The 23277-nt window shown below is 50.3% G+C and overlaps 2 protein-coding genes across 3 annotated transcripts in view; one reads left to right on the top strand and one right to left on the bottom strand.

Moving 5' to 3' along the window:
• Window positions 1-12247, bottom strand: part of Sympk (symplekin) — a 34224-nt gene extending 21977 nt beyond the window's left edge. For both annotated transcript variants that reach the window (XM_041653687.1, XM_041653688.1), the window contains exons 1-6: window positions 12136-12247; window positions 7674-7797; window positions 7456-7521; window positions 3647-3700; window positions 3489-3562; window positions 306-432 (exon numbers count right to left, since the gene is read on the bottom strand). In XM_041653687.1, coding sequence (XP_041509621.1) covers window positions 306-432; window positions 3489-3562; window positions 3647-3700; window positions 7456-7521; window positions 7674-7778 — 426 coding nt within the window. In that variant the 5' untranslated portion in view covers window positions 7779-7797; window positions 12136-12247. The remainder of the gene's footprint in view (window positions 1-305; window positions 433-3488; window positions 3563-3646; window positions 3701-7455; window positions 7522-7673; window positions 7798-12135) is intronic.
• Window positions 12248-13089: 842 nt separating this feature from the next.
• Window positions 13090-22973, top strand: Foxa3 (forkhead box A3). Its single transcript, XM_041653978.1, has 2 exons — window positions 13090-13294; window positions 21270-22973. The coding sequence occupies exons 1-2, from the start codon at window positions 13226-13228 to the stop codon at window positions 22245-22247; spliced, it is 1047 nt and encodes a 348-aa protein (XP_041509912.1). The 5' UTR covers window positions 13090-13225; the 3' UTR covers window positions 22248-22973.
• The last annotated feature ends 304 nt before the right edge of the window (window positions 22974-23277 follow it).

The raw sequence follows: 23277 nt of genomic DNA, 5'->3' as shown, positions 1-23277 counted from the left end.
CAGAAGGCTTCAAAGTGGAGATTCTCTGGGAATGTTTGTTGAATGCTAAATGAGTGGTCTCAGAAGACAACATTCGATGCCCTGTTATCTGTTCTCACAACAGCAGAAACCTCGCTCATGACAAGCTTGAGTTTGGCAGGACTGGCAGTACAGGCCATAACCCAGCAACGGGAGGAGCCATAGGCGGGGAGAGGGAAATTCAAGGTTTTCCTGGGCAACTCAGTCTTGAGCTCAACACCCAGAACCAAACCAAATCACACGGTGACGTGGCCATCCTTCATTGGGAAGGCCCAGCTGACCCTCACCTGCAAGGCCACCTTGTAGAGCTGGGTCATGGTGAGGATGGCTTTCTTTACCACATTCACGTTTTCATCCCGCAGGAGCATGTTGAGGTTGGCAATCAGTTTTAGTAGCAGTTCAATGTCCCGCTTGCTGCGGAGAAAAGAGAAGGGACCAGGTCATGCTGGCCTTGGGGTAGGGAAGAGAGACTCAGGCCCATAAATCAAGCAATTGAGGTAGAAGTGTCAGAATCTTTGTTGCCAGCACATTCAGTAGTGGAGGAGGATGCTGACACCTCTACTTTAGGCTGCCGTGGGCCCCTGTACCATAGCTGGTCCTGCAGCCTTCACTCCTTCAACTCTGCAGGGCCCCACTGTCTATGTAAGTGACAGCTAACAACTGTTTGAAGTTTGACCAGAGCATCATCTTTTTCTCTGAGACAGAGTCTCAGTCCCAGCTTGGCATCCAACTACCTACACAGGTGAGGATGACCTTGAGCTCCAGATCCTCCTGCCTCCACATCCCGTGTGCTAGGATTTATAAGTATGTGCCACCACACAGATTTATAAAATGCAGGGGATGGAACCCAAGGCCTTATACATTCTAGACAAGCACTCTAACTGAGCTACATCCTCAGCCCTGTTCCTTCATCCTATTTGAAGAACACCTACTGCACAAGTGGTGAAAACAGGCACAGAAACCATCAAGTTTGTAATGAAAGGACTTAGTAAAAACATCTAGTTTTGTTTACTCAAGTCTGAAGGCTCCATAGGGACCCTTTGGTAGGACTAAGAACTGGCAGGGTCAGTTTGTTTGCCAGAGAGAATGAAAGGCCTCCAGTAACGTCTGGTCAAGGAACAACGAAATTTGAGAAGGCCACCCCCCCCAGAACTCAGCAAATTAATGTAATTTTTCACAACATAAGTTCCATTCTGATTCTTTTTTTTTCAAAAATTTATTATGTATACAACATTCTGCCGCCATATATGCCCGAACGCCAGAAGAGGGCGCCAATCTCATTACAGATGGTTGTGAGCCACCATGTGGTTGCTGGGAATTGAACTCATGACCTCTGGAAGAGCAGCCAGTGCTCTTAACCACAGAACCATCTCTCCAGCCCCATTCTGATTGATTCTAAGCAACAGTTGCACCATTCAAAAAATATGAAATATCAAAGAAACAAATAAAAAAGACCAAAAAAAATAGGCTGGAGAGATGGCTCAGTGTTTAGGGCACTGGCTGCAGGCCTGGGCTACAGGAGACTGGACTCTCCCATGCCAGAAGGCTGGGCGGTGCAGCTTTACCCCATGCTGTGTCCCTCAGCACACTGGGACACATCTGCTACACACACCACTTTTTTGTGAACTCCGAAAACTTAGTACAGCTGTGTGTGTTGGCAAATGCTACAGTTTCAGCACTGGGGAGGCTGAGACAGAGCATGACTGCCCCAAGTTCAAGGCCACAGTGAGAACCTGTCTCCAGCAAACAAACACACACACAGAAAACTACCGCTGGGGCTGGAGAGATGGCTCAGTGGTTAAGAGCATTGCTTGCTCTTCCAAAGGTCCTGAGTTCAATTCCCAGCAACCACATGGTGGCTCACAACCATCTTTAAAGAGGTCTGGTGCCCTCTTCTGGCCTGCAGACATGCACACAGACAGAATATTGTATACACAATAAATAAATATTTAAAAAAAAAAAAAAACTACCGCTGATTTTCCCAGTGAAGGGGGAGTGTGACAATGTAAGGCACTGGGTTCAGAGACACAGGGTAACAAAATGGAAGTCTGCTAAGTTCCGCCAAATGAGCCTGGGAAACCCACCTGACCCTCCAAGCCAATTTTCCCAGTTAAACAGATCAAGAATGAGGCCTTGCAGCCTCATGCTGAAGGTTGAACAACATGTAGGTCAAAACTCAATAGCTCCTGGCAGGCTAGGAGGATAACAAAAACAGCTGTTTTATCTCCTCCCCCTTACAGAGCCAAGAGTGAGTAAAGACAGGAACAAGCTACGTCCCCTTCTGAGTCTCAGAGAGGGTGACTGGCCCCATCTAAGGCTCAGAATGAGAGTAAAGGAGATATTGAGCCACTGTTAGATGTCCTTGCTTGTTCAGCACCTCCCTTGTCCCCACTGTTAGAACCAACCCTGTCTGAGGCCACTGAGACAGAGGCTTTGCTGTGAAGCTGACATTTATTGTGGTGAGTTACCCAGGTGACGTGGAGCACCACAAAGAACAGCGACAGTGAAGACAAAAGTGCCAATGAGCCGGGTGATGGTGGCGCACGCCTTTAATCCCAGCACTCGGGAGGCAGAGACAGGCAGATCTCTGTGAGTTCGAGACCAGCCTGGTCTACAGAGCTAGTTCCAGGACAGGCTCCAAAGCCACAGAGAAATCCTGTCTCGAAAAACCAAAATAAGAAGAAGAAGAAAAAAGAAAAGTGCCAATGGGCAGGAGCCAAAGGGAACGCTCAGAAAAGATTTTCTGAGGAACCCTGGAGAAGAAGGAATGGCCACCTAGGGTCACAGGCCAAGCAGAAGCAGACCAGCTATGAAGGACACTGATGTCTTATGTCAGGCGAATGCTCAGACGGCCAGCAGCAGCCTAAGGTAGGCACAGTAAGACACATGTCCTCTCAGCAGGTCACCCGGCTATGTGCAGAGGTAAGCAAACAGATGAAGGGTATGGTTCCCATCTGGCAGAGGTTTCAGAACTAGACTGTGAGATCAGGGGCAAACCTCCTATTCCAGAAACAGGAAGACAGACAGGAGGACCAAAAATTCAGGGTTATCATCTGTTACGAAGTGAGCTCCAGGCTAGCCTAAGCCTCATCAGGACCTTGTCTAGAGCAAACAAGAACGACAGAGTAAATGCACTAAGCACCACTGATGATTGTTTTAAAATAGTACGGGGATGGGGGGTGAGCTGGAGACAGCTGAGCAGTTAAGAGTGCAGACTGCTCTCAAAGAGAACCCGAGTTCACTTCCCAGTACTGTGTCACCTCAGCCAGGTTCGAGAGAAGCCAAAGTCACCTGCTAAATGTATTCTGAAAGGAGGACTGCCACTTTGACTAACAGAGCAACCGTGAACTGCTGGCTGAAGTGCATGGACTGTGACATCCAGGACTGCAATCCCATTAAGTGTGTGTTGGGGGAGGGACTCTGGGGAACACACACCAGGACACCCAGGCACTCCCAAAGAGGCCCCATACCATGCCTCCTCAATGAAGCCAATGACAAACTTGCGCACTTCAATGGACTTGTCTGCTTGGAAAGCGATGATCTCCTGCAATATCAGAGGGAAGATGGATCAGGCCACACTAAGGAGCATTACCTCACCTTTATCCCACCCCCCAGGCTGATCACTCACATCCAGAAAGTTGTCAAGCAGGGTGGGGTCTTTGTTGATGATCAGCTCCTGGACCTAGGAGGAACAGACATAAAACCAGGCTCCAAAGTCAAGCATGATGGCTCTTGCTCATAATCCCAGTACTTGGAAGGCTGAGACAGGATTGTCATGCTATCAAGACAGCCTGGAGTATGGGCTCTACCTTCAAAAACTAAAACTAGGGCTGGAGAGATGGTTCAGAGGTTAAAAGCACTAGCTGCTCTTCCATAAGTCCTGAGTTCAATTACCAACAACCGCATGATGGCTCATGACCATCTATAATGAGATCTGGTGCCCTCTTCTGTCATGCAGGCATACATACAGGCAGAACACTGTATACATAATAAAAACTAAAAATAAGGGCCAGCAAGATGGCTTAGTGGGTAAGGTGCTAGTCACCCATGCCTGAAGATTTAAATAGCATCTCTAGGAGCTGCTTGGTAGAGAGAGCCAGCTCCAGCAAGCTGTCCTCTGACATCATATGCTTGGTCAGGCACACTTGAAATAAAGAAAATGAAAATAAGGGCTGGGAGATGCTCAATGGGTAAAGCACTCCCTCAGCAAGCATGCACAGAGTTTGGATCTCCTGAGCACCACAGCTGCAGCCCCAGCACTTCAGAGGCAGAGACAAGCTCTCAGGCAGCTGACTAGCTAGACTCTCTGGGTTCTACTGAGAGACCCTGCCTTAATAAAGTGGAGAGTGACTGAGGAATACACGTCAACTTTAGGTTTCTACATGTATGCACACATGCATGCATCTCATACCACGCTACCAAGCACCTACATCCATGTGAACAAGCACACATGCACACCAAAGATACAGGGAAAATAAAAAATTCTTAATTTAAATATAGGGCTAGAGAGATAGTTCAGGAGTGAAGAGCACTGGCTGCTCTTCCAGAGGACTAGGTTTGTTTTTGCCTTTTTTTTTTTTTTAATTTTACTTATTTTTACTTTAAGAACATTAGTGTTTTGAAAGCATGGATGTCTGTGTGAGGATGTCGAATTCCCTGGAACTGGAGTTACAGACAGTTGTGAGCTGTTAGGTGAGTTCTGGGAATTGAACCCAGGTCCTTTGGAAGACCAGTTGGTGCTCTTAACCTCAGAGTCATCTCTCCAGTCCCAAGGGTTAGGTTTGATTGCCAGCACCCAGTCACAACCATCTGACTCCAGCGCCAAGGTGATCTAATGCCCTATTCCGGCCTTTGTCAGCACTGCATGCTCATGGTGCATATACACACATGTAGGCAAAACACAGAAAACTAACAAAGAAACAAATGTCAAATAAAAAAATAAACCCAGATTCACACAGACAAGAATAGGAAGGAAGCAGCACTGGTGGTTCTGGCATCCCTGACCCCAAGCCTCAAATGCTATGCTGTATCAGACCCTCATAGATCAAGGTTCTCACAGGCCACTGGGAAGCTTCCCTGCACCTTAGAGGGGAGGCAGGTCCTGGTCAGCAGTGAGGACACTATATCTAAGAGTACTAGACAAAAGAGTTGAGCCTCGTGGCATAGGCCTATGATCCAAGCTTCTTGTGGAGACAGGAAGATTACAAGTTAAACACCTGCCTAGGCTGCAGAGTGAACTCATTATAGTTTAAACATCTCAGAACACTTCTCAACAAAATTAAGCCAGCTGTGGTGGCACACACCTTCAATTCCAGCACTTGAGAGGCAAAGGCAGGTGGATTACTGTGATTTTGAGGCAAGCCTGATCTACACATTGAGCTGTAAGACAGCCAGGACTACATAGAGAGACCCTGTCTCAAAAAACCAAATAAATGAATGAAAGAATTTGAATAAATAGTAAAAAGGGCTGAGAATGTAACTCAGCAGTACAGTGCTTGTCCAGCAAGCCAAGGCTCTAAATCCAACCCCAAGGATAAGGAAAAGGGGAAAACCCCTAGGGTTCCTGCCTTCCTGAGGTTCAGCCTCCTTTTTGTTTGAGACAGGGTTTCTCTGTAGCTTTGGAGCCTGTCCTGGAACTCGCTCTTGTATAGACCAGGCTGGGCTCCAACTCACAGAGATCCGCCTGCCTCTGCCTCTCAAGTGCTGGGATTAAAGGCGTGTGCCATCACTGTCCAGTTTCAGCCTCCTTTTACCTATCTGTCAGTTCTCTATCTTTACAAGGGCAGCATCCCGTAAGCATTCCAACATGACTGCCTACATGTCAGTTTTTTTATGTTTTGAGACGGGCTCTTAACTATCTCAAAGCTGGAAGTTTTAGCTAGGCTGACTAGTCAGTGAGCTCCCAGAGATGAGGTCACATGCATAGCCATGTCCAATGGGTATTGGAGGTTTAAACTCAAATCCTTTTGCTTTCACAGTGAGCCATTACCCCAGTTCCCACATTCTTTGAAAATAATACCTCCTCCCAGACATCCTCCTGAAAAACCAAAGATGGTCCAAAACTTCAATGATACAAGTCCAAGTGTTGCTGGTAAGTCACCTTCATAAGCACACCACCACCAGCATCTACTCTACTGCACTCACGGGATGGGTTGGCACCTTCTGACCACATGCTGAACAAGCCCAACAAGGGTCCTGACCTAGGCCTATAGTCTTTAAAGTATATTTTTTTCTTCATGCTGCTGGGGAGAAGGATCCCAAGACTTTGTACTTTTTTAAGTAAAGAGCATATCTACTACTGAGCCACACCCCAGCCCTCACTGGGGTTCTAGGCAGGGGCTCTACCACTGAGCTATGTCCCCAGCCCTCACTGGGGGATTCTAGGCAGGGGCTCTACCACTGAGCCACACCCCAGCCCCTCACTGGGGGATTCTAGGCAGGGGCTCTACCACTGAGCCACGCCCCAGCCCCTCACTGGGGGATCCTAGGCAGGGGCTCTACCACTGAGCCACGCCCCAGCCCCTCACTGGGGGATCCTAGGCAGGGGCTCTACCACTGAGCCACGCCCCAGCCCCTCACTGGGGGATCCTAGGCAGGGGCTCTACCACTGAGCCATGCCCCAGCCCCTCACTGGGGGATCCTAGGCAGGGGCTCTACCACTGAGCCACACCCCAGCCCCTTACTGGAGATTCGAGGCAGGGGCTCTACCACTGAGCTATGTCCACAGCTCTCACTGGGGGACTCTAGGTATAGGCTCTGCCACCAAGCTGTGCCTTCACCCTATCCAATGACCTCTGAATGCCATCTTGGCTTCTTATTCTGAAGGAACCCTATCCTCTTCTACTTTAGCACACGCTTTGGTGCTGTGTCTGGTTATCCCTTACGTCTTTTCTTCCTCCAGCACTCGGTTCAGATGTCCCCTTTCAGAAAACTCTCCCTGACTCCCTATCCTGGACAGGTTAGGTGATTTCTCTTGATTCTGCTTGTCAGTCCTGCCCACTATGCGTCATCACTGTTTGGTCACCCTACTAGACCATGGAGAGAGGAAAGACACAGGATCTGCAGGTGGACCCCACAATCCAAGGGCTACTTTGGCCAGCTACTAGCAGAATGACCTTAGAATCACTCTCTATACTGAGGTCTGCTTCTCTGTGTATAAACAACAGGTGACCCCTCCACCTGCCATCCCCAGGCCCAGATTTGGGGGGCACTGAATGAGCATGCTGCGCAGCATTGCACTCTGAGATACAGATATGTACAAGTGAATCATGAATGAGTGTATCACAGGTGAGTGTCCATGTGAAGGTATGTATGAATGCATCACAGGTGTGTATGTGTGTGTACAGGCATGTGTGACTATGGGTGTTACCAATACTCTCTCAGTGACTCTATCCCCTGCCCCTGTCCTGCCCGCCCTCTACCTTACCCCCAACTCACCTGTTTGAGCACTGTGATCTTTGAGTCATTGGTGATCAGCGCTGCCTGGTTTAGAAGATCTACCACCTGGAAGGAGGGACGAGCTAGGTGTCACACACAGCCTGTCTTGCTGGGCCAAGCCAGTCCCCACAGTCCTCCTAAGCTCTGCTGCCTGGGCAGTGTCATGCAAAGGCAGGAGTCACACTATCACTACCAAGCCCTCAGCTCTACTCACTCACCCTCTCAGAAGTGGTCATGCCATCAATGCCTGGTCCTTCCTCTTGTGTGAAAAACTGCGATGCCACACTCCGGCGGGTGACACTGTCCCCGCTGCCACTTGCCATGACTGCTGTCAAGTTCTCCCTGAAAAAGAAACTAGTAAGTTTCCCTATGCAGTCCTCCTTCCTTTAGGCCGCATATAGAGCCTATGTTCATGGTCAGGGCGTCCAATGACAAGAGAACGATATTCCTGTCAGAGGCACAATGCTTCATCTCCAATACTTTTTATTATTTTCTTAAACACAGGATGTCAGGTAGGTTGGGCTGGTCTAGTAGTCAAAGATGGCCATCAATTCCTACTCCTTCTGTCTGTGCCTCCCAAGAGCTAGAATTACAGGTGTGCACAGCCACATACGGTTCCAGGCCAGTCAGGGCTGCATAGTAAGATCCATCTCAAGAAAAAAAAAAGAAAGAAAGAAAGAAAGAAAGAAAGAAGGAAAGAAAGGCTACCTACAATTAGGTGTGGTGGTGCCTATCTCTCATCTCAGCATTTTCAAGATGCAGGAAGATGAAAAACATCAGGAGTTTAAGGCCAGCCTCAGTTACACAGCGTGTTCAAAACCAGTCAGAGCTTCTTCATATTGTCTCCAGAAAAAAAGAAAAAAAGAAAGAAAGAAGATTCATTGCAATACAGCATCCTTAAGCTGTTCCTTCTGTGAAAGTGAGGGAGATGAACTTCCACAGTTAGCACAAAGTCATACTGACAAGTCCATGAAGTGACTGAGAGCAGACATCACATACAGCAAGCAGCACAATCTACCCAAGAGCTCTTACACAGGCAGACAGGCTGCAAAGGCACACCTACATACAGAAGGGCTCTGCAAGCTGAGGGACAGTGCTGCAGAGCATGTGCAAGGTCCCGTGTGGCACAGGATGGACCCGGGATAAATGAGCAAGCCAACAGACAACAGGGCTGTAAAAAGAAAACGAGAGGGAAGCCGGGCAGGCGCACACACTCTAGTCTTAGCAGTCTTGGAGTCTGAGGCAGGAGGATTGTGAGTTCTAGCCCAGCTGGATAGCTAAGCAAGACCCTGTTTCGAGAGAAAGGAAGGATTATGGAAAATGGAAAGTCTCTATACACTGACAGAACTCTGTGAGGACCAGCAGAGTGAAAGAGAGAGTTGAGAGGGAGGTCTGGTAAATGAAGAAAACCAAAGTCAGGGTCGTATAATCCTGGCAGTCAGGAGGTGGAAGTGGGACTGGAGAATCGGCTCAGTGGGTAGAGTACTAGCTGCTCTCCAGAGAACCTGCATTTGTTGATCCCCAGCACCCATATGACAGATCAGAACTGTAAAGCTAGTCCTGGGGGATCTGAAACCCTCTCTGGCCTCCGCAGGTACATTGCACATACTTGGTATTGAAACATAAATGCAGCATAACACCCATACATATAAAGATTAAATTTAAACAAATAAATTAGTCCTAAATTATGTAACTGAAAATCTAAAAGACAGCATTGGACATAACTAAGTTTAAATGGATTTAACCTATAAACTAAACAGGAACACTCTGCTGGATATCACAGGCTAATAAATAAAGGTTTAGTTGGGCAGTGATGGTGCACACCTTTAATCCCTTTAATCTAGAGTTCCAGGACAGTCAGGGCTACAGAGAAATATACATACAAACATACATAAAAGTAATAAGTCTATTGAAAAGGCTAGAGTGAAAGTAACTTGGTCTCCGTAAACCCTAGCCACGCTGGCCTCAGACTCAAGAGATCCACCTGCCTCTACCACCCAGCTAAAGTTAGCCCAGCTAACTGTTCTCTTTTTATTTTGAGTCAGATGTGAAGGGCTGTCACTCCCACATCTTGCTTAGAGTCAGGGTCATAGTCACAGTCCTGCCCTCAAGACCTACAAAGTCTTCTTTCTAGACGCTAGCCTTGTCTCCCTCTGGCCTCTTTGCAGTCAGCTCACCCCACCCTGCACACCCCTTTCTCTAAGTCTATTTCTTCTCTTGCCCCCAGAGATCTAGTCTTTCCTCCCTAGGGAGGCCTTCCCCACTCCAAATTTACACACACACACCCTGCGCAATCCAATCTGTTCCTTTTGTCTCCTGCTACTGACCATCACCACGCCCCATGTCTGTTCATTAAGCAAAGGGGCATGGCCACCATACACAATGCTCCTTGGACCAGAAGGTAAGAAACTGTCCACTCTTTCTGGATGATACATCAAGAACCATCAAAACTTTCCTTTCTCTTTGCTTTACTCTTTAATTTTCTGGGTTTTGTTTTGTCTTGAGTATATATTCCTATTTTTCTTTTTGACTATTTTTCAATTGTTAAAACGATGTTCAGCTGCCCATCGGTATCAGAGATTGGCTCAAGGGTCCACTTCAGATCAAAATTCAGTCCCTTATTTAAAATAAGACTGTTTGGCCAGATGGGGTGGCATACCCTTTTAATTCCAGCACTAGCAGCAGAGGCAAGATGATCTCTTAGGGCCACTCTGTTTTAAAAAAAAATCAGTACCATTGGGGCTGAGGACAGAGCTCAGCTGGTATTTAGTTGTTTAATATGCACAAAGCTCCAGGTTTCATCCCTAGCACCACAGAAAAGCAGTGGTGTAAAATTCAAGATCATCTTCCACACACAGTGAGCTGGGAAGCCAGGCTGGGCCAGGAGACCTTACCACAAACAAAAGGGCAGTGTTCAAGTGAAACCCATATACCCTCTGGCACACGTTAAAACCATCTCTCACTGGGCGCTGAAGGCACCTGCCTTTAATCCCAGCACTTGGGAGGTAGAAGCAGGCGGATCTCTTGAGAGTTCAAGGACAGCCTGGTCTACAGTATGAGTTCTAGGCAGCCAGAGCTGTTACACAAAGAAATCTTGTCTCAAAAAAAAGAAAATGGAAAAAAACTCTCCCCAGCGGACTAGAGATGGAAGCCAAGGCCCCTGTGCTCTACCACTGAGCTATAGCCTCAGTCCTTTTTGCTGTTTAGGGACAGGGTCTCACTAAGTTGCCCAGGGTGCCAGTAAACTCATTCTGTAGTCCTGTCAAGGACTAGAACTCTGTGATCCTCCTGCCTCAGTTTAAAAGTAGCTGGAGTACTCGGGAGGCAGAGGCAGGTGGATCTCTGTGAGTTTGAGGCCAGCCTGGTCTACAAGAGCTAGTTCCAGGACAGGCACCAAAAACTACAGAGAAACCCTGTCTCGAGAAAAAAAAAAAAAAAAAAAAGTAGCTGGAGTAACAAACAGGTCCCTGCCACTAAGCCTAGCTTAAATCATCTCCAGATGACTTAAAATACCTAATGCAGTATAAATACTATGTAAATGTTGTTACATTGTATTGTTTAGGGACTGATGCTTAAAAAAAAAAAGCTTCACATGGTCACTGTTAATTGGTTTCCTGAATATTTCAATCTAAGGTTGGCTGAATTAACACATGTGAACTTCTGGGTAGATGGCTGTCAACTTGTACATAAACTATTTTCTATTTCACTGTTTTTCTCTTAATAAATGCTAGAGCTCAGTCTATTTTTTTCCTTTTTTTCAACACCTGCATATCATTTTAATACATAAAATGTAATTACTGATTTCAGCCAGCTGTCTACTGAATAGTTGCCATTCTTGCAGTCTGGCTATCTGAAACACTAAGACTCCCTCCCCTTGTTGGATCTTAGTGGTGAACTGCTCCTCCCACAAGGAAGTACAACAACTCCCCTGTTACCCTAAGGAGTGGATCTCCTCCGAGTTTTTTGTTTTTTTTTTTTTTCATTCATTCAACGAACATCAACTGAGCCAGTCCAGTGTGGGATGTGCGCTGTGCTGGGAACCAGGTTCGGACCGAGACACACCCAGTCCTGGCCCACAAAGAGCTCAGGATCAGCGGCATCTTTAGACAGCACAGAAATAAAACCTTAATAACGAAGTCGACCACACGTGAAGGGAGGGAAAAGCACGGGGACCTATGAGAGCCTTCAGCTGGAGGATTTGGGGAGAGGGTGGGAAACCGGGGCTTCATAGGGGAAGTGACGTGCGGTGCCGAGCCCCCCAACCCCAAGGATGAAAGGGAGTTACTCAGACCGATGGATAACAGAATGTTTCGAGAGTGGAGGAATGGGGGTGGTGGGGGGGGGGAGGCACAGCCTGTGCAAAGGCCCCGAGGCGGGAAGGCACATGGCCGGTCTGAGGTCGTGAAGAGCCAGTTGCAGCTGTGCTCAGCGGAGGATGAGCCAAGGCGCAGACTGGAGGCGGAGGAAGTCTGCGGGCGGACTTCTGCGGGGGCCACGCTGGAACTTGGACCGCGGGGGACTGGGTAGCCAAGGAAGGGTCCTAGGCAGGGGGAGAAGAAGCAAGGGCCCTGGACGCCGCTGCTCCCGGCCCTCCCCGAGGCCCTCCCCGCCGCTCGCGCCCCGGCCTCGTCAGCGCCCCTCCTCCCCTCGCCCCAGGCCCTTATGCCGCCACCCGCTCACCGCGACTCCGGCCTCCGTCCCCCTCGCGCCCCCTCAGCAGCGCCTCTCGATAGACGGGGCCGCCGCCATCTTCCGCCTGCCGCCGTGACACAGCGCAGGCGCTGCACTAGTAGGGCCGCCGGGAAATGGAGTCCCGCACCGCGGCCCGTCCCCGCCCCTACGGCGTGCCGCGTCGGCAGCCGACCGCCCTCCCCGGGTGTCCACCGGGGCGGCCGCCATTTCCGACCTTCGAGCGCCATGCCTTTTGGGAAATGTAGTTCGTGGTGCGCAGGCGCTGGACGGAAATGGAAATGGAGGCTTCTGGGAAATGGAGTTCTCGGGGGTCGGCGGCCCCACCTCCCTAGACGGCCGACTGTCGTTAGTTAGAGTGGAGAGTGCTGTGAGCGGAGCTCCTGGGTCTTGGAGATCTAGTGCCTTAACGGGGTCTGAGCAAAAGCTCTGAGCCTTTCCACCGCTGGCCCTGAGCCTGTACACAGCCTGCAGCATTTGCATTCGTCGAAAGCCTCAGTCTTCCCGTCTGTCGAATGAGAATGTGCTTTCAAGAATCTCTGTGGGCTACTTACGGTGTCGTACAGGGACCGGTGGAATCCTGAACACTGTCTGCCTCCTCTCCTTCGTGGTGGACATGCGGGGCTCTGGTGTTTCCCTCTCTTAGGTGGAGATGATGGAACACCTCGAGGCGGAAAGATTCCCCCTCCTCTCGCGTTGTGACTCTAGGGCTCTTGGGATCAGCAGTGTGTGGTCTTACACCCCCACCCCGGGTAGCTCCCCCACTCTTCATCCATCGCTTGCTCCCAGGTGCCAGGACTGTGGCTCCCGGTGCCTAAGGTCTGTCTCCTTGCTATCCCGCAGGGGGCGCCCCAATCCGAGCGCGCGGCCCTAGGGGAGGTGGGAGGAGAGCCCGGGGCGGGCCAGGGCGGGGGTGTCCCGGCTATAAAAAGTGACTGCCTCCCAAGGCGCCTGGGCCAGCGGGACTCCCGGGCTGCGAGCCTCAGTTCAGAACTCGGGGCCAGTGCCTGCAGAGAGACCGGATCTCTCGGTTCCCCCGGGGGGGCCGCAGCCTGGGCGTGTGGGGGCACAGGCCCGGGGGATGCTGGGCTCGGTGAAGATGGAGGCTCATGACCTGGCCGAGTGGAGCTACTACCCAGAGGCGGGCGAGGTGTGTCCTCGGGGATGGCGGAGCGGGAAATGGGGGGGCAGGTGTGGGGCTGCGAGCTTAAGTGCAAACAGGGGCCGTGTTGTGGGCCCAGGTGAGAGCAAAGACCTGGGGACACAGACACCAAGCATGGGAGCCGGGAACAGGGGGACAAGGCTTGAGAGAGCGATTGAGACAAGCAAGTTGAGGCGATCGTTTGCTTCCAAACGAAGAAATGCTAGCAAGAATACACACTTGAAAGATGTTGAGACCCTGATAAAAATGAACGAATTGGAGGTGGGATTCGGGGCTCTAGGATAGGGGATAGAGCTGGAGGACCTAAAGAAACGAGGTTCAAAGTAGAGAGGACGGGTTAGGAACCCCCACTATGGAAAGTCTGTGGTGGAAGTTTAGGGTTAAAGACGGGGCGGGGGGCAGGCTTTGGGCGGTTAGGATCAGAATTAGGGTTGGGGATAAAGATCGGCTGGAGAGCCTTATAAGGTAGGGGCCAAAATAGGGGTTATCAGGGTCCTTTTGGAGAACTTACTGTAACAGGTGGCTTAGGTAGACTAGCCCTCAGATGACGTCAGCCTTGGGAGATCAAAAGACATGTGGGCATCCACACCTGTGTGGTAGGAATCATCCTTACCATGACCTTCAGCAGGGACCCCCTTCAGACCATGCACAGTCTAGTCATTGCTAGATTTGCCTTAGTTCCTTCGCCAACCAACAGAAAGTCCCTCTTCACGTCTAACTCCTATTTGTCCTGGCGCAAGGGACTTATTCTTTGTTCAGTCGCCCTGTAATCCATATTGTGATGATGGGGAAAGGACATAAGGTTCTGGACCCATAGATCCTAACCTAGGAGACTTAAGGTGTGTGGGGGGGGACTGGAGTGGCGGGGCTCACCAACAGTCATTTAATAGTTGGGGGGGGGGGTAACTAGGGTCTGTATTTTCAAGTTGTAGGGTTGGACTCCCGACTTGGCCAGAAGCCTGGGAGGGGGCCTGTCCTGGGTCTGGGGAGGGGTTAAGGGGGCAGAGCCGAGGAAAGGATTGGGACTGTGGGGAGGTGGGAGGGAGAGGGCTGGAGATGTTGGTAATATTATGGGGAAGGCAGAGGCCAGGGTGGTCCGTGGAGGCTTTCAGGTGGTTGGGAGTGTGATTAGTGGGTTTAGGGTCAGCCCCAAATAGGTCCTTCTGGGGACATAGCTAAACAAGTTAGTCTGGGGGAGGGGGAGTCTAGGGAGGAGAAACTAAAGTTTGGGGGTGGCATGTGGATGGCCCCCCACCCAGTTTAGGAGACAGTGTATATGGAGACTGTCAGACCAGTCGTGGTTTTCCATGCCTGTAAACCTAGCACTTGGGAAACTGAGGCAGGAGGATGACAAGTTTGAGGTCGGCTACATAGCAAGTTCCAGGACATCTTGACCTGCTACAGAATGAGATCTTGGGGAAGGGGAGTGAGGTGAGGCCAGCCTAAATGTAACTTTGAAAGAGTCAGCATAAGGAGAGACTGGATGGTTTGGAACTACTGTTGAAGGTCCGTGTTCTCCCCCATCCCCGCAGTCCCCCACCCCTTAGCCCCCAGCCCTTTCCTCTGCCATGCACCGCAGGGTACTGGCAGTGTTGGCAGCACCTGCCGCTTCTCAGCAGGAAAGCCCACCTCTCTCTTGCTCTTGAGAACAATGGGTGGGCTACATTCCGCTAGGACTAAGAATAGGCAAGACTCCTCCAATGGCTTCTGCTGGGGGGGGGGGGCGCAGAGAGGTTAATACCCGTGTCCTACTGTGGCCAGCTGGCTCTTGGAGAGTGACCATCCTGGGAGAAACCCATAGAACCTTAGGCTTCTACACATTACCTGTCCCAACACCCCTCCCCCCACCCCCGTTTAAGAGGTGGGCAGTAGGGCACCCTGCAGGGTGCTGGGGTCCTCAGGTTGGGTCTGGAACTGGAAGTGTCTCCCTGCTGCCTAGCACACCCTTCTCCAGAAACAATAAGGAAATGAAAAGGGAGAAATTGCCGCCTCCCAGGTGGGGATGCAGGTCCCCTGAGGGCTACCCCCCACTCTCAGCCACACCCTGAGTAGGGGAGATCCGGTTTAGACCCGGACTTCAGGGGTTCATCCCAGCCTTGGGGCGTGGGAAAGCCTAGGGTGGATTAGAGCAGCTGGAGTGCTTGAGGTCAGACCTCAAGAAGAACTTCCGGGTGGGTGGGGAGCCAGAAAAGGAAGGTCCTGAGGTCCCGGGGTTGGAGAAGTAAAGTGAGGTACAAAGGGATTAAGAGACTCTGGATCCCCCCCCCCTCCAAGCCATCACTTTTCCCTTCGAAGGGGAGGAGCAGAAGCAGTGGAGGAGGGTAGGAACCAGTCTCCTGGGGCTGCACATGGGGCTTGGGGGAAGGGAGAAAGAGTCAAAAAAGGGGGAGACTGAGGCCAGCAGATGAGTTGGTGAGCGACAAACTCTGGATGGGAGAGGGAAGAGATGGATGGGGGACAGACACTGGAAGGGGAGGGGTGCGGAGCTTCTGGGCTGGGGCTGGAGGGACACATGGCGGGAGGATAGCAATGGCCAGTGCAGGAGCCAGGGTTGGTGGTAAACATCTTTAATCCCTGCACTAGGGAGGGGGAGGCAGGAGAATTGCCATACATCTGGAGGCAGCCAGGGACCATAGCAAGACCCTTTGTCAGAGGGAGGGAAGAAGGAATAACATTGTGAGAGACCTAACAAAAAGAGCTGCCTGCAGAACCCTGTGTGGTGGAAATACCTGGAAAGTCAGCCTTTGGGGAGTGGGGGCAGGAGTTCAAGGCTATCCTTGTCTGTATAGCAAAAGCTTCCTGTGTGGGTGTCGGGGGAGGGGGGAAGGGAGAGGTGGCTCAACAGTTAAGAGTGCCATACTGCTCTTGCAAAGGACCTGAGTTCAATTCCCAGCATCCACATTAAGCAGCTCACAGCTGCCTATAATACCTGATCCAGGGGATCTGAAAGCCTTTTCTGGCCTCTCTCAGCACCCACACTCACTTGCACATACCCAAAACAGATACCTACATAGAATGAAAAAATATTAAAAAAAAAAAAAGGCTACCTGAGGCTGTAGCACACTTGGTAAAATGTTTACCTGGTGTTCAGACAGCCCTGGCTTTGGTCCTCTGGTTCCCAGCATGATCTAAAACAGGCATGCTGCCCATGCTTGTAATCTCAGCTCTTGGGAGATAGAGCAGAAGAATCAGGAGTTCAAGGTTATCCTAGGTTAGCTCAAGGATAGCCTGGGCTACACAATACTCTTGTCAAATGGAGGAAGAAGGGAAGGGAGAAAAGAGCTACCTGGAGGCATAGGTGGTTGTCACCGGTCCCTGACTCCCTAAGCTGTTCTGACAGCTCCCTTTGTTCTCTGGACCTCGGGTCCAGCTAATTCTCACAGTGTCAGAGAACCAGAAACCCGGTGGTTTCCATTCAATCAGCACCAAGTCTAAGGTCCCTCCAAAGCCGTGAGATCCCAACTGGGAAAGGGGAGGGTGCTCAGGCATATGGAAGACTGGAAGAGAGAGGAGGGAGGCCAGTGAGGAGACAGGGTAGGTATATCTAGAAATAGGAGGGCTATGCAACAAGCTTAGTGTTTTTGCTGCTCTTTAGGATCACTGACTTCCAGCTAGACTGTCGGCTCCACAAGGGTGGGCGCTTCTGGCTGTCCTGACTGCAGCTTTTAAAACGTGGTCCAGGACATCCATTATGCCCAGGTTCTGGACTCCCAAGATTCTTTCTCTTCCTTTCTGTGTGTCCCTCTGGGCCATAGCTGACTCAGCTGTAAAGTGGGTGTCAAAAGAACTTAAAGCAAGGAGTGTAGCTCAGTGGTAGAGCCCCTGCCTAGAATCCCCCAGGGAGGGGCTGGGGTGTGGCTCAGTGGTAGAGCTCCTGCCTAGAATCCCCCAGGGAGGGGCTGGGGTGTGGCTCAGTGGTAGAGTCCCTGCCTAGAATCTCCCAGGGAGGGGCTGGGATGTGGCTCATTGGTAGAGCCCCTGCTTAGTGTGTGTTATTCAAGTCTCTGCACTAACCATAGAACATGACAATATCACAGTAATAATAACATACACACATATGTCTGTAAGGATTACAGACAATACCTGTGAAATGCTTGGGTCACTCCTGGCACAGTGCAGATGATGGGCAAATGCCTGTTAAAGCTGGGAATGGCGGTACCTACCTACAATCCCAGCACTAGGGAGGCTGAGGCTGTTGCAGAAGGAGTTAGAGGCCAGCATGGGCTGCATGGTAAGACCCTGTCTTAAAAAAAACAAAAACCTCCAAGCTAGCTGAAAAATATGCAGGTGCTGATTTGTTATTTAAAAAAAAAGCATTTCAATATGTAACCCAGATTTTTCTTTGGTGCACACTGATCCTCCTGCCTTGGCCTTGCGGGTGCCAGGATCACAGGCGTGAGCCACCATTGTGAGCCTGCCTGTGATTCTGGGAAACACAGCAGTGTATACGGAGCTAAGGGCACATGTTCTTCTATGTGAACATTTCTGAAAATGGGGCGCATTTGTAAATTCTTTTGGCCTCCTTGGCCACCAGGCACCGATGTGATATACACCCATAAATGCAAGCAAAGCAATCATATACATAAAATAAATTTTTAAAAAGAACAAGAAAAATGGAAAGCCACTGATTTGTTACATAAATCAACCTTTCAGCTGACTTGGCTAACTTTGATTTATTTCTCAATTATTTTCAGATCAGATAATTGATTTCTCAATTTTACTGTGATCAGAACTTCTTCCTGCCCCCCCCCTTTTTTTAAGATATGAAGCCCTGGCTAGTCTAAAAGTTGCTATGTAGACCAGGCTGGGCTTGATTGCCTGTGTTTGTCTCCTGGATGCTGGGATTAAAGTTAGGTACCACTGTGCCTAGCAAGGAGACATTTAAAGCCTATTATTACATTTTAAATATAATTATTATTATTTGTTTTGTTTTTTTGAGACAGGGTTTCTCTGTAGCTTTGGAGCCTGTCCTGGAACTAGCTCTTGTAGACCACCAGGCTGGCCTCGAACTCACAGAGATTCGCCTGCCTCTGACTCTCTAGTGCTGGGATGAAAGGCGTGCGCCACCATTGTCCAGCTTTAAAGATTAATTTTAATTATATATATGTGTGTGGTTATGTGCCTATGAGGGCAGGTGCTCCAGAAGGCGAGAGGTGTTATATCCCCCTGGGTCTAGAATTATAGGAAGTTGTGAGATGCCCAATGTGGATGCTGGGAACTTTCCTCCTGTCCTCCTGAAGAACAGTCAGTGCTCTTAACTGCTGAGCCAGCTCTCCAGCCCCCAACCCTCTCTATACTATTAAAACATGGTTGAAGCAGGGCGTGCAAGCCTTTAATCCCAGCACTCTGGAGGCAGAGGCAGGCGGATCTCTGGTCTACAAAGCAAGTTCCAAGACAGCCAAGGCTACAGAGAAAAACCTTGTCTCAAAAACAAAACCAGTAATAACTGATTATTTAAGACCCCAAATGATTTCATGGCTTTGTTTTTCAGAGTCTTGCTAGGTAGCCGCCTCCTGCCCCTCCTTCCCCACTGCTGGGATGGCAGGCCTGCTCCAGCTTCTACTGTGCTGGGTTGTGTCCATTGATAATTGTTGTATTCAGAAGTAAAATTTTGCCTTTAACCCCAGCACTTGGGACACAGAGGCAGGTGGATCTCTGTGAATTCAAGGCCAGCTTTGTCTACAAAGCAAGTTCTGTGACAACCAGGGCTACACAGAGAAACCCTGTCTCGAAAAACCAAAAAAAAAAAAGAAAAAAAAAAAAGCAAAGCTTTAAAATCATTTAAAATTTAAAAATATGCATTCATGTAGTTTAAAACCATGTTTATTTACATGCATTTATTATTTGTATATCTATGTGACCGCAAACATCATGGTACACAACTTTCAGGAATCAACTCTCTCCTTTTCCCATGTGGGTCTGAGGATCGAACTCATGTTGTTAGGGTTCCAGGCAAGTGCCTTTACCTGCTGAGCCATTAGCTAGCCCTAATTTAGTTAATTATTGTTTTCTTTCTTTCCTTTTTATTTATTTATTTATTATTTTTTTATTTTTGAGACAGTGTTTCTCTGTGTAGCTCTGGCTGTCCTCGGACTCACAGAGCTCCACCTGCCTCTGCCGCTACCCCGAGTGCTGGGATTAAAAGTGTGCACCACCTACACCACCACCACCTCACCCTAATTTAGTTTAAAATAGCAATCATTTATTAGTATAATTCAGGGTTTTCAGATGCTGTTTAACAAGGATATTGAAGCCCAGCAGAGGTGGCACACACCTTTAATCCCAGCACTTAGGAGGCAGAGGCAGGCGGATCCCTGTGAGTTTGAGGCCAGCCTGGTCTACAGGAGCTCCCCAGGACAGGTTCCAAAGCAACACAGAGAAACCCTGTCTCAAAAAACAAAGAAACAAACAAAAAGGATGGTGAGTTTGAGAGCAGCATTAGCTACACACACGGTGAGGGTCTGTCTCAAAGACAAAGAAATAAATAGAATTTAGTGAGAAGAGAGACACTGTCTTCCACTTTTGCTACACAGCTGGCAAGATATGAGAGTACATGCTAGACCTTTGGCCCCACTGCAATAGCGGATGTCACAGATCAATGAAAAGCTCGTTATGCACCCATATGAAAGAGGGTACAAAAGGTTGACAAAATTTTTCTTTTTTGATTTACTGGAGATTGAATCCAGGCCCTCCTGTATGCTAGATAAGCAGTCTACCACTGAGCCACATCTCCACATCCCAGCCCCTCACTGGGGGATTCTAGGCAGGGGCTCCACCACTGAGCCACACCCCAGCCCCTCACTGGGGGATTCTAGGCAGGGGCTCTACCACTGAACCACATCCCCACACCCCAGCCCCTCACTGGGGGATTCTAGGCAGGGGCTCTACCTCTGAGCCACATCCCCACATCCCAGCCCCTCACTGGGGGATTCTAGGCAGGGGCTCTGCCACTGAGTCACACCTCCTGCCCTTTTTATTATATTTTGGGTCAATATCCTAGAAGTCTCTCCGAAGCCCAGGCTGGCCCTGAATTTGTGATTATTAGCTTCCCAGGTAGCTGGAATTACAGACTGTATCACCATGCCTGGTAGAACTGACAATTTTACTGTGATTTTGAAAATGGTTTTGAAGTTGGTCAGTGATGGCCCATGACTTTTAATCCCAGCACTCAGGAGGCAGAGGAAGGCAGATCTATCTCTGTGAGTTCAAGGCCAGCCTGGTCTACAAGGGAGTTCCGGGACAGCCAGGGCTGTTACACAGAGAGACCCTGTCTTGAAAAGAAAAAAAGAGAGAGGGAGGGAGAGAGAGAAGAAAAAATGGTCTTGAGCCAGCCTAGCCAGGTGTAGTGGTTCGCGTCCATGATCCTTTAGGGGGTGGATTAAGAGCTCAGGGTGATTTGGCTGTGGGGGTGCACACCTTTAATCTCAGCTCTCAGGAGGCAGAGGCAGACAGAACTCTGTAAGTTCCAAGTCAGCCTGGTCTACACAGTGAGACTGTGTACTAAACAACAAGAATTAAAAAATGAAAATGGCCCTGACCTGGCGGATACCTGAAACCAGTTTCAGAGACTCCCTCAGGTGTTTGAGACCACCTGCGCTTCCTTCCCAAGCCCATGTTCAAGCGTGACTTTGAAGGCGTGGAAGGGGACAGAACCCTGAGTGCAAATGGGCAGGCAGCTACTCCGGAGAGAGGGAATGGTGGGAGGGCAAGATGGTGGAAAAGCCAAGATGGGCAGATGAGCGGGGTATGACGGCCCACGCCTGTATTCCCAGCAACTGGAAGGTAGAGACAGGAGGATGGAGAATTCCAAGTCATCTTGTCGGCGTAGCGAGTTTGGGGCTAGTTAGGGCTGTGCTGTGTGAGCCTCTCTTGAAAAGACATTAATGGACCTGTATTCAGGAGCTCCTTTGCTGAGGAAGGGAGTGAGGAGCCACTGACCGCATCTCTCTTTCTTTCGCCGCAGGTGTACTCTCCAGTGACTCCCGTGCCCACCATGGCCCCTCTTAACTCCTACATGACCTTGAACCCTCTCAGCTCTCCCTACCCTCCAGGAGGGCTTCAGGCCTCCCCACTGCCTACAGGACCCCTGGCACCCCCAGCCGCCACAGCACCCCTGGGGCCCACCTTCCCAGGCCTGGGTACTGGTGGCAACAGTGGAAGCAGTACTTCCGGCTACGGAGCCCCAGGGTCTGGGCTGGTACCTGGCAAGGAGATGGCAAAGGGGTACCGGCGTCCACTGGCCCATGCCAAGCCACCATATTCCTACATCTCTCTCATCACTATGGCCATCCAACAGGCGCCAGGCAAAATGCTGACCCTGAGTGAGATCTACCAATGGATCATGGACCTCTTCCCATACTACCGGGAGAACCAGCAACGCTGGCAGAACTCCATCCGGCACTCGCTGTCCTTCAATGACTGCTTTGTCAAGGTGGCACGCTCCCCAGACAAGCCAGGCAAAGGCTCCTACTGGGCCTTACATCCCAGCTCTGGAAACATGTTTGAGAATGGCTGCTACCTTCGGCGTCAGAAACGCTTCAAGCTGGAGGAGAAGGCGAAGAAAGGAACCACCAGGAATGGTGCGGTGGGGTCAGCCACCTCTGCCACAACCACAGCGGCCACAGTAGTCACCTCTCAGGCTCAGCCCCAGCCTACGCCTTCTGAGCCCGAGGCTCAGAATGGGGAAGATGTGGGGGGTCTGGACTGCGCCTCTCCCCCTTCTTCCACACCCTATTTCACTGGCTTGGAGCTCCCGGGGGAACTGAAGTTGGATGCACCCTACAACTTCAACCACCCCTTCTCTATCAACAACCTGATGTCAGAACAGACACCAGCACCTTCCAAACTGGATGTGGGGTTTGGAGGCTACGGGGCTGAGAGCGGGGAACCAGGGGTCTACTACCAGAGCCTCTATTCCCGCTCTCTGCTCAACGCATCCTAGCAGGGCAGCTGGGAACACGGTGATGGGGGTTAACTGTGACGGACACCAGGTTCTTGGGCTCTGGTCCTTCTGGTCACACTTTGCTTGTCCCATTGATTAGCATGTTATTTGGTGTATTACTGTGATGACCCATTGGCTACTGTGGTAACTGCCGTGGACTCCCTGGTGGCCTTGGGTGGCGGTGTGGTGACAGCAACTCCGCTGGGTGCACTGTGGAAGCTGCCATACTGAGTGAAGCCATTGGCTGACCCAGTGGGTCTCCATGTTGGATGACATCTTGTGTGGCCCTTCGGAAGCTGTGATGGACATCTGGATTGACCGTCTGAATGTGTGGCTGTCACGCCACATCTTTTTCGGCCCACTGTTTCCTGGGATCACTTCTTTTGTTTTGGCAGACTTCTTGATATAACAGATGCCAAGTTGGCCACCACATTACACGATGTCTTTTTGACACACTGGATGCACGGAGGGCCACCATATTGGCAAGGTGACATCACAGCTGTTACCCACCACGATGGCAACCACAGGCCTGTCATCACCATCTTCTTGGTGTGGGTCGGGTGAGGGATAGAGTCGAGGAGACACTGTGATTTTTCTCTGAAGCCCATCCCCACCCTGGCTATGAGAAAGGGCTGGTGTGGGGGACTCTTCCTGAGGTCAAGTTCTTGCCTGGGACTTGGGATACTGGCTGGGTTTGGCCATTAAAAAAACACCTTTTCGGTCTCATGAGTGTCTCTTTCTTTGGGGGACCCTGTGGGCTCAAACCCCTAAATTTGTGTTCCTGTGATCTTCCCATCCTGGAGAGCTGGTGGCCTCTGGGGGGGGAGGGGTTAGGGGAATGCAGCAACGTGACCTTTGGCTCTTTGTTGTCCCTGACCCCAAGGACAGTTTGCTCAGACAGCAGCCCCCGCAGTAAGGGAGCCAGAGGGGAGGTGGCTTTGCCAGTGTCCAAGGCCATCGCCCCACCCCCACTTTGCAGACACACACAACACAACACGGGGGCACGTACACCTGTGTGTGCGCGCACACA

The sequence above is a fragment of the Microtus oregoni genome, unplaced genomic scaffold, assembly GCF_018167655.1.
Source record: "Microtus oregoni isolate MIOR12 unplaced genomic scaffold, Mior012 000006F_ref0000085, whole genome shotgun sequence".
Taxonomy (NCBI): domain Eukaryota; kingdom Metazoa; phylum Chordata; class Mammalia; order Rodentia; family Cricetidae; genus Microtus; species Microtus oregoni.
Note: the sequence above shows the minus strand (reverse complement) of the source record. Positions and strands in the feature narration are given on the sequence as shown.